Source organism: Rhincodon typus, chromosome 12 (genome assembly GCF_021869965.1).
Source record: "Rhincodon typus isolate 14 chromosome 12, sRhiTyp1.1, whole genome shotgun sequence".
Lineage (NCBI taxonomy): Eukaryota > Metazoa > Chordata > Chondrichthyes > Orectolobiformes > Rhincodontidae > Rhincodon > Rhincodon typus.
This window is the reverse complement of record NC_063343.1, coordinates 65,912,515-65,923,828: the sequence shown is the minus strand read 5'-3', so window position 1 is coordinate 65,923,828 and position 11,314 is coordinate 65,912,515. Positions and strand designations below refer to the sequence as shown.

The window sequence follows — 11,314 nt, the reverse complement described above, 5'->3', positions numbered from 1 at the left end:
GAAGGGTCTAGGCCCGAAACGTCAGCCTTCCTGCTCCTCTGATGCTGCTTGGCCTGCTGTGTTCATCCAGCTCTACACCTTGTTATCTCAGATTCTCCAGCATCTGCAGTTCCTACTATCTCTGATTAAATTGTGTTTAGACTGAATTATCACTAACCAAATGTTGCAGTGTTTTGGCCATGTATCACAGGAAGTTTCACTCTTGGTCCAATGAGCTTGAGCCATTTGTAAAGCGGCAACAACAGTGGGCTACATTTATATAACGCCTTGGATGCTCAGTAAAGCATTCCAGGCTGCCTCATAGGAAATGACTGTTCAGAATCTTGAATTTCTTTCGTTTCTTTCAAGGTGTGATCACTTTGAAGTTGCCATCACTAAAACGAAGAGGAGGAGGAACAGATGTGGGAATAAAGGAGCGGATTTGGCTGACAGTGCATTGGTCTCGAACCTGTCCCACCCAATTGTTCTCCAGTTGTTTTGGGTAAGAAATTCAGACCAGCTGATTTGACAATCTGATGTACAAAGGTTTATGACACGGCAACATACTGAAATGATGCCTGGATGAGAAGAGATTATATTGTTATGGCAGGTTGACAGTTCAAAGATTGACCAATGTTCTCACTGCGGTTACCCCATTCCCCTCTCACCCTGTGCTCACTGACTGACTGGCTGTGGGTCAAACAGCATCTTGATCTTAAAATTCTCATCTTTGCTTTCAAATCCCTCCCATGGCCTCACCCTAACCCAATCTCTAATCTCCTCCAGCTCCACAAATAACCCTGAGATTTCTGGCATCTGCATTCCCAATTTATAATTGCTGCAATATTTCTAGCTGTATCTGCAGCTGCCTGGGTCCCAAGCTCAGCTGCCCTGGCAAAACTGGAATTAATGGGTACTGGAGGGGGTGGGGGGCATGGGGGCACACTCTCCACTCATTAGAGTCATACCTGGCACGAAGGAAGGTGATTGAGGTTGTTTTTTGTTGGGGGGTGGGGAATGGGGTCGGTCATTTCAGCTCCAGGACATCTCTGCAGGAGTTGCTCAGGTAGTGTCCTAAGCCCAACCATTGTCAGCTGCTTCAGTGACCTACCCTCAATCATAGGCGGCACGGTGGCTCAGTGGTTAACACTGCTGCCTCACAGTGCCAGGGACCCAGGTTCGATTCCACCCTCGGGCGACTGTCTGTGTGGAGTTTGCACATTCTCCCCGTGTCTGTGTGGGTTTCCTCCAGGTTTCCTCCCACAATCCAAAGATGTGCAGGTTAGGTGGATTGACTGTGGGAAATGCGGAGTTACAGGGATGGGGTGGGTCTGGGTGGGATGCTTTTTGGAAGGTTGGTGTGGACTCTGGGCCAAATGGCCTCTTTCCATACTTTAGGGTTTTGTATTTCAAGGTCAAAAGTGGGGATGTTTGCTGATAATTACATAATGTTCAGCATTATTTGTGACTCCTCAGATACTGAAGCAGTCCATGTTCAAATGCAACAAAATCTGGACAATATCCAGGCCTGGGCTGACAAGTGGCAAGTAACTCTCGTGCCACATAAATGCCAAGAAATTACCATCTTCAATAAAAGACAATCTAATCACCACCCCCTGATGTTCAATTTTGTTACCATCGATGGGTCCCCACTATCAGCATCCATGAGGAGGTTACCATTGACCCACAAACTCAGCTGGACTCATCACATTAACAGAGTGGCTATAAAAGCAGGCCAGAAGCTGGGAATGCTGCAGCGAGTAACTCACCTCCTGACTCCCCAAAACCTGTCCACCATCTACAAGGCACAAGCCAGGAGTGTGATGGAATACTCCCCACTTTCCTGGATGGGTGCAGCTCCAACAACACTCAAGAAACTTGACACCATCCAGGACAATGCATCCCGCTTGATTAGCACTACACCCACAAGCATCCACTCCCTCCACCACTGACGCTCAGTAGCAGCAGTGTGTACTATCTACAAGATTCACTGCAGAAATTCACCAAAGATCCTCAGACAGCACCTTCCAAACCCACGACCGCTTCCATCTAGAAGGACAAGGGCAGCAGATACAATGGGAACACCACCACCTTCAAGTTCCCCTCCAAGGCACTTACCATCCTGACTTGGAAATATATCACGTTTCGTTCGCTGTCGCTGGGTCAAAATCCTGGAATTCCCTCCCTAATGGAACAACCTACAGCGTGTGGACTGCAGTGGTTCAAAAAGGCAGCTCGCCACCACCTTCTCAAGGGCGGTTAGGGACGGAGAATAAAAATGCTGGCCCAGCCAGCAACGCCCATATTCCACAAGTGAATGAAAAAGAAACTGTCCCTAAACTACTTCACCCTGATCTCCTCCCTTCAGAGACTGCTTTGTCCGAGCTTTGTGTTTTTTTTTTGTTGATTTTAATACTTCCCTGTTGTTTCAGTGTCTCCTTGGTTTATAGTACTGCTGTGAAGCACCTTGTTCCTCTAATTTAAAGGTACTACACAAATATAAGTTGCTGAGATGTTTGTGATGGGATAAGTGGAAATGACTGCTTAAAATTAAATTGGGATCTGGAGATTTAGGAACGAAATGTAATGGGGACTCAAAGCCCTAGAGGTAATTGCATCAGGATTATTGGTCAAGTGACTAGGCTAATGCTTAGAGGCCATGGGTTTGAATCTTGCCACTGCAGTTGGCTGAATTTAAATTTGGTTTCTAAGTGTGGAATATAAAGCTAGTCTGTGACAGGCGTTGAGTTTTGTTTAGAAAAGAACTGTATCAATAATGTTCTTTTAGAGAAGGGAATTTGCTATATTTTCCGGGCCTACATGCGACTCCAGCCCCACAGTAATGTGGTTGACTATTAATTAGCCTCCGAAATGGCTGAGCAAGCCCCTCAGTTTGAGGGCCGTTTCATGGGTTGTGGCTTTGCTGTGAAGTCCAGTGTTTGTTGGAAGAACAAAGAAAAACAGTCTGTGACATGAAAATCTGACATTTAGTGTGTTTTGCAGTCATTGAAGAGTGGTTGGAAAATCTTTATTGGTTGATGGGAAAGAGATGGGGGTGGGGGGTGAGCTTGTTGAGATTTAATGAGGTTTCTACATCATGCTTAAAGTAAAATTTTTGCTTCTGAATTACTAACCATCCTTCCTGCTCCCCATCTCCTAGAGAAGACTGAGGGCTAATTTGATGGAAGTATTGCTCATTATGGAAGGGTTTTACAGGCTAGATGCGAAGACAGTGTTTCCATTTGAGGTCTAACAGAGGGAGGAGAAACCACTTCCACATCCAGCAACCACTACTGAAAACTAAAACTAAAAAATCCTGAGATAACAAGGTGTAGAGCTGGATGAACACAGCAGGCCAAGCAGCATCAGAGGAGCAGGAAAGCTGACGTTTCGGGTCTGGACCCTCCTTTGACCAAAATGAAGGACTGTCAATAGAAAACTTTATTTGCAGAGGTGTTGGAATGTGGACACCACCACCACCACACTGCAGCACCCCCCCCCCCCCCCCCCCCCCCCATCACAAGGAGTGGTTGAAATGAGGCACCATACATAGCTTGCAGAGATAACTGGATGAACACGTGAGGGAAAAAGGAACAGAAGGATGTGTCAACGTGGGAGGAAGCTTGTGAGGAGCTGTATTGCCAGCATTTTCCTGATAGGCCAAATGGCCTGGTTCTTTGCTGTTGACTTGGTGTAACCTGGTGCTGATTGTAAGGGTCCACGTATTTTTGCTTTTAAATTATATGCGAAAACGGAAGTTGGACACTGGTTTTGTAACAGGAGAGTTTAACAAATTGGAAAAAAAAAGTCCAGCGGCATATGTTTTGGAGCATTTGGGTTGTTACATTATTTGAGACATAGCAGCACCAGGCGTCTTTGAGTTAAAGAAAATCTGCCTGATGACAGCTGTTTGTTTGGTCCAGCTATAGTTTGTTACAGACGTTTGAGGGCAGTGCAGCCACAAAGCCAACAAACAAGGAACCTCTCTGCCTCAAATAGAGGGAAAAGAACCTGGAAACTCTGAAAAGTGAGCATTCTAATCCAAGAAAAGACTTGGGACCAACCAATCAGCTACTGAATCGAAGATCCGCCATCTTTATGCGAATAGCATTTTGCCATCATTGCTAAAAGTGCAAGAAACAAACTAAGAGAAACACATTGTGATCTGGACTTTTGATCTACAGGAATTATTTTAATTTAATTGTTTTTTAAAAACACAACACTTGCGTCAAACCGGCTGACTTTCATCTGTCTTATTTCAGATGTGTGTGTGCACTTAGAATTTTAAAGCAGCATAGTTTAAGTTATGTAGTGCATCATTTTTCTGGCATCTGTTAAACAATAATTTTGTTTACAGTAAATAGCTATTTTCTGTTAATGACGAAACAAGGTGTGAAATAATCTTTGTCCTGAAACCAGTTAGTCAGGTAAATTGATCATCTTGGCAGTCTGATTTGAAATAGTCTGGTAACAGCATGTGGAACAGCGAGGCTGCATTTATCAGTGCACCCTTCCCAGATATGTTGTAATATGACTGTCTTTATTTGCAGGGGAGAGCTGCTGCTCTGGGATCTGACCAAGGCGGGGAAGCAGAAGTGGACACTGCTGGGGTCATCATCAGAAGGACAGAACCACAGCAGGATCGTCTTCAACTTGAGTTCGGTCTCCCTCCAGGATAACCGTGAGCTGCTGCTCTCTACCTCGATGGACCGAGATGTGAGTGCTTCACATTGTTTTCGAAACCTGCTCCACTGCCCGTCACTGAGAACGCGGTCACGTCCAGTTGTGTTTTACTGTGAACAAGCATCTCAGCCACTTTTTTTTGCATGTTATTTTAATGCGTGGTCTGGCCCATGCCACATGCCTTGACCATCCTTAGCACTGCACGCCCAGTGCAAGGGTACCAACCGTTTACAGTCGCCATTGGAATCAATAAATGTGCTGAGGGAGGGCACAGATATATAAGTGGGCATATGGTATCATAACTACAGCCGTGACTTGGCCGAAAGTTGGGTAGGATTGGCAGCGCAGCATTTCTGGTTATAGGGTATTCAGATGAGATAGTGACAAACATGGAAGAGGAGAGAATTTTGCAATATTGATCACGAAATCAATTCTATCAGTACAGAAGGACAATGTATCGGAAGAATCATCAAATGAGGCCATTAGGGTACAAGTGAAAAATACAAAAGGAGCAATCACAGTACTGGGTATGTACTATAGGCTGCCAAACAAGTTGGAAGGTGGGGAGAGAGAGAGAATCGAACACATAGTTTAATAAGGAAGAAATCAGGGGCTTTTAACTAGCCAGTTATTAACTGGGTTAGTTTCAGTGTGCGAGGGAGAGAGGGAGTAACATGTTTCAATTGCATTCAGCAGAACTTTGTAGCCAATGCATAGCTCAACAAGGGACGGGACATTTCTGAAACTAATACTTGGAAATGAGCTCGGGAAGGTGCATCAGTAGGGGAGCATTTTGGAGATAGTGACCGTAAATCAGATTTATCAAAAAAGGTAAGGATGGGCTGGGAATGAAAGGTCTAAGCTGGGAAGGTCTAATTTTACCATTTGATATGATTTGATCCCAGTGGATCAGGAGCAGTTGCTTGCAGAAAACAGACTGTGTTGGAGCAACGGGAGGAAGTAGTAAGAGTACCGGACAATTATGTTCTTGTGATGACAAAGGTTGTGATCAAAACCAGAGAATCTGAATGTCAATGGGCATAAAGGTTAAGGCTAAGGAAAAAGAGAAACTTATGGCAGATACAGAGACCTCAATGCCCATGATCTTGTAGAATCCTGTTGTAGAAATTTTTATTTCTGCTTAACTAATAACGAGACTTGACTCCAGCTCCCGTTCGAACCAGTTTATTTTCTTACTTGGTACCAAGGAGAGTGAGTGTCGATCTCCACTGGCACCCGACTCTGCTAATACAGAGTATAACAATCTCATTTATACCATTAACTTCAGAGCAGGGTGTTCCCTTGTGTTTGTTGATTCATTTCATTGTAGGTTTAAAGAAAACAGATGCTGCTCGAGGTAACAGGAATGCTGTTTTACAGATTCCTTAATAATTACTTCTTCAAATGACCTTCGGCATGCAGCTAGCATAGTGAGTGATATACAGTTTGATTGAAGCTCTCGCTTATCAGTAACTAGGCTCCACGGGGATACAAGGGACATCTCTAATTCAGCCTAAAACCTTGGTATAGTGACAATATATCAAAAGATCCTTCTCTAACTCTAGCTAAGATAATATGCACATAGTGATAACACCGTCTGAGTAACTACCTCCCGACTTCTGCTAAGCTCATTAGAATCCCGCATGCTAACTAATTAAAATTCTTTCTCTATGCCATCAGTTTCTCTCAAGGCTGCCTTTTCTGTCTTGGCCTAAGTTCCCATCTACCCTTGCAATGTAATTTCTGTCTTGGCCGAAATTTCCATCTACCCTTGCAATGTAAAATTTTTCTCCCACAAATCCCTACAGTGCAGAAACAGGCCATTCAGCTCATCAAATCCATACTGCTCCCCGCCGCCTTCCTCCAAAGAGCTTCCTACCCAGATACAGACACCCTTCCCCCTCCCCACCCTATTCCTGTAACCCCGCATTCCCCATGGCTAATCTACCTAGCCTGCACATCCCTGGACACTATGGGGCAATTTAGCATGGCCAATCCACCCTAACCTGCACATCTTTGGACTGCGGCAGGCTCCCTAAAGGCGTATAAAAAATACAGAGGGGAATCTTGAAAAGAAAATGAGGAAAGTTCACAAAGTGCATTAGAAAGCATTGCTGGGTAGAACAAAGGAAAAGCCACAGAGTTGGTTTTGTTAATTATGTGAGGAACAAAAGCTTGACCAGGGAAAGAGTAGGGACCGTATTCGTAATGTGTTTGGACCCATTAGATATGTCAGTCCTCAGGGAAGACTTTGCGTTGGAATGGAAATGGATAATGCAGGTTTTGATATCAGGGTGGGGGACTCTGAAATTGTAAGAGAAATTAACGTAGAGAGAGGAGGAGGTACTAGGGCTTTAACAGCTTTACGAGTGAATACTGTGTGGATGAGATGTATCTCAGGACATTGAGGGAGGAGATATCAGGGATCCTGGCAGTAATTTCCAAATCCTATTTGGCGACAGGCAAGGTGCCACAGGACTAGAGGTTTGCAGATGTTGCCCCATTAATTAATAAAGATAGAAAAGGATAGTCCGGAAAATTACAGGCCAATCAGTCTAACGTTGGAGGCAGAGAAGTTATTAGAAAGAATTCTGGGGGACAAATGATTTGGAAAGATGGGGATTAATCAAGGATGGTCAAAATGGATTTGTTAAGGGAAGGTCACATTTGACAAATATGTTTTTTTTATATAAGGCGATAACAAAGAGGGTTGATGAGTGTAATGCATTTGGTGTGGTCTACGTAGACAATAGCAAGGATTTTGACAAGGTCCCTCATGGCAGACTGTTCAATAAAGTAGTATCCCATGGGATCCAAGGCAATGGCATTTTGGATCCAAAACTGGTTGAGAGGCAGGAAGCAAGGGGTGAAGGTGGAAAGACGATCTGTGACAATCAGTCTCTTTCCATTGTGGTTCTGCAGGGCTTGGTACTGGTGCCCTTTCAAGATGCACGTTAGTATTAGAACCTTAATTTAGGGATATGACTTAAGATGTTTGCAAATGGCATGAAAATATGGTAGTGAGGAGGATAACCATTGTTATGACTTGAAGACAGACCGTTAAACCAAATTAGCCTTTCCACCTCTGTGTTCCCACAACACAGTAAAGTTAAACCTGCAAAGACCCTCAAAATTTACCCTAATAGTTCCTAACCAGACTTTTGAATAACAAATCCCATGCTCCGCAAGTAATCAATTCCAGACTTTGTAGCTTAAACAAAAGACTTAGTAATTTATTAACAATATAGTAACGTCAGCAGAGCAAAAGTTAAGCAACAAAGTAATCTAATTAGTCTATGTTTTAAACCGAAACAACCTTTGTTTTCAGCCCCATTCATACAAAAGACAATGAGACAAACAAACACATTTTAAGGGGCAAATGAAAGTAAATAACAAAACTGACCAGATTACTTAAGTGGCTTTCATGATGCGTTATTTTACAGGGATTGACATTGGTTTCTCTTGATTCTCTGAAGATGTCGATCAGGGTCATCTTTATAGTTCACTCGGATGAAAGCAGCAATAGTACATAAAAACTGAAAGAACTGCGGATGCTGTAAATCAGGAACAAAAACAGAAGTTTGCTGGAAAAGCTCAGCAGGTCTGGGAAAGTTCTGTGGAAGGGTCACCAGACCTGAAACGTTAACTCTGATTTCTCTTCACAGATGCTGCCAGACCTGCCGAACTTTTCTGGCAACTTCTGTTTTTGTTGTAGCAATAGTATAACTTAGTTTTCAATTCTCTTCTGCCGCTCATGGGAGGTTAGACAGGGAGCTTTCAGATCTTCATGCTGTAGCATCAACAGTCAGATTCCTTTTCCCACAGAAAACACAAAATTCAGATCAAAATCTGACCTCTCCCTGAGAGACTGACCATCTCCTCCAGAGGTCCTGTTAACCAGTCAGCATCTGCTATCTGCTTGAGCATAAAGTCTCTCCCAGACTTACTGGAACCAATTCCTTTCTAATAACCAATTTCAGCTATCTGTATAAACACAATGTTTTTTCCCCTGTGATGCAGTGTCTGATTATGAATCAACAGATGTTCTCTTCTGGACCTAGTCTTGTGAATAATCAAAAGCTTATTTGGTCGGTTTTTCTTTTCCCACAAGCTGTTACCCACAGTCCAAAAGTCGTCTTTAGCTCACAGTTTCTAGTTCACAGCTGAAAACCAAAATTGCCGAAGGAATAAAATAGAAATAATGAAAAGTCAGCACAGGCTTTAACACAGTAAAGTGCAGAAGAGAATCAATGGATTGTTCAAGTGAGCAGAACAGTAGTAAGTGGAATTCAAACGGAGAAAGTGTGAAGTAGTGCAGCTGGGAAGGATTCACATTATGAAAGGTAGGACCCTAGAAAGCACTGAGGATCAGAACGACCTTAATACGCACATCCACAGGATGTAGCAAGGCAGATTGATTGATAGATTGTTATAAAGGTATCTCTTTTAATAGCTGAGGCATAGAGTAAAAGATAAGGAGATTATGCTGAAACTGTATAAGATGCTGATTAGGCCATAACAGGACGAGTATTTTAAATTCCTGAGTTTTGGAAAATCCTCAGTAAGCTCCCTTGTCAGATGATCTTCAGTCTGTCATATTGTCTGTTTGATAATCTCTTTCTTTTTTGAAAACTTTGAGAGATCCCTTCCCAGAGCTCTCGCCCTCGTGAGACACTGTACTTTGCTGCAGGGGGAAAGGGCCTTTGAAGGAAGAGAAATGCTTATTGTTTAATCGTGGTCAGCACATTAGAGGGTGGATGTGATTGCACTAAAATGGGTGCAGAGGAGATTCACCACGATGCTGCCTGCTTTGGTCAGTGTGAGCTATGATGGACAATTGGATAGGCTGAGGTTGTTTTCCTTGCAGCAGTGAGGGTTGAAAGGGGACCTGATGGAGGATTACAAGATGAGGAGCAAGCATGCAGATACTACAAACACATCTTTCAATTATTACAGGGCACGGTAAGGTCAGAGGTAGAGGCTAACAGGCAAATTAAGGAGAATTTTAATTTTACTCGGAGTCTGGAGCTATCTGCTTGAAAGGGAGGTTGAGCCAGAAACCCGTGACATTTGAGCAGTATTTAGATATTCATTTACATTGCCATAGCCTCCAGCTACTGCTGGAAAATGGGATTAATGCAGTCTGATCTTTGACCACCACAGAGAGAGTGGGCTGAATGGCATCCTTCAGCACTGTGTAAATGTCTGAGCCTTTGTAAACACCACTATGGTTAATAACATGTTAAACTCGCTGACTGTGAGTGTTTAACAGATGCTGTTAGTTCCAGTTTATTGCCTGATTGCTGGCTCACTCTGTCTCCATTTGATTTTAAAAATCCCTCGATTGATTGTCGTTTTCCTTTCTGCCCCAGGTGAAGTGTTGGGATCTGAATACACTGGAGTGTTCCTGGACGCAGCCTACACTTGGGGGCTTTGTGTACAGCCTGGCATTCTCTCCTGTGAATATCGGCTCCCTCGCTATAGGTGTGGGTGACAGTATGATCAGGGTGTGGGACACCCTCTCCCTCCAGCGTGCTTATGACATCAAGACTCTATGGCAAGGAATTAAATCCAAGGTCACAGCTGTAAGTACCAGGCAATTCATTGCTTTCTGTCTCTTGCCCTCCCCACTTTGCTTCCTTCCCTCTCTTTTTTAAAAACTTTTCTGTCTCGTTTGCTGGTTCTCTCTTTCCTTTCAGACAAGATTTCTATTGGCTTGGGTGACACACCATGCTCCCATGTTGATCTGTATTCCTAATTCCACTTGCTGAGAAGGTGTCCCGGTCCTGGGAGTGTTTGATGTGGACAATGTAGTGGGAGCTTTACTCTCTATCTGACCCCTTGCTGTCCCTGTCCTGGGAGTATCAGGTTTGAGATTAGACTCCATCTCTGAGGGTCAGCTTTTTTTTGTTACACAGAGTGGTTTACACGTGGAATGAGCTTCCTAAGGAAGTAGTGGGTGCAGGTACACTTACAACATTCCAAAAACATTTGGATCTGTTCATGAATAGGAAAGATTTGGAGGGATATGGGCCAGGAGCAGGCAGGTCAGACTAGTTTAGTTTGGGAATGTGGTTGGCCTGGAGTGGTTGGACGGAAAGGTCTGTTTCCGTGCTCCATGACGCTGTGTGCTTTTATTTTAAATCCTGAGTTCTGGAAAATCCTCGCTGAGCTCCCTCGGTCAGATCATCTTCAGTCCATCATATCCTGTCTGTTTGATAACCCCTTTATTTCTTGAAAACTTTGAGGAATCTATTTCAAGAGCTCTCACCCTTGTAAGCTGCTTTACTTAGTTGCAGTGGGTAAAGAGCCTTTGAAAGGAGAGAAATAGTCTTCACTTAATCCTGACCCCAAATGTGTTTCAATGGAAACAACACTGGGGAGAAACCAGTAATGCCACCATTCACCTGGAGCTGTTTGATTCGTTAGGGAAAAGACACCAAATGTTGGCCTTGCTGGTGACAGTCATATCTTGTGCTGGAATCAAAATGAATAAATGATTGTGTTAAGTGAATCTGAATAGAGACATTCAAACTGCACAAGTGTACGTTAATAGAGTCATACAGCATGGAAACAGACCCTTCGATCCAACCAGTCCATGCAGACCATAATCCCAAACTAAACGGGCGGGGGGGGGGGGGGGGGGGGGGGG

The 11,314-nt window shown here is 43.7% G+C and overlaps 1 protein-coding gene across 1 annotated transcript in view; it reads left to right on the top strand.

The window, feature by feature from the left end:
- Positions 1-11,314, top strand: part of gemin5 (gem (nuclear organelle) associated protein 5) — a 48,887-nt gene that overhangs the window by 2,433 nt on the left and 35,140 nt on the right. Inside the window, exons 3-5 of the mRNA XM_048603542.1 lie at positions 349-481; positions 4,530-4,695; positions 10,035-10,247. Of these exons, the coding sequence (XP_048459499.1) occupies positions 349-481; positions 4,530-4,695; positions 10,035-10,247 (512 nt within the window). The remainder of the gene's footprint in view (positions 1-348; positions 482-4,529; positions 4,696-10,034; positions 10,248-11,314) is intronic.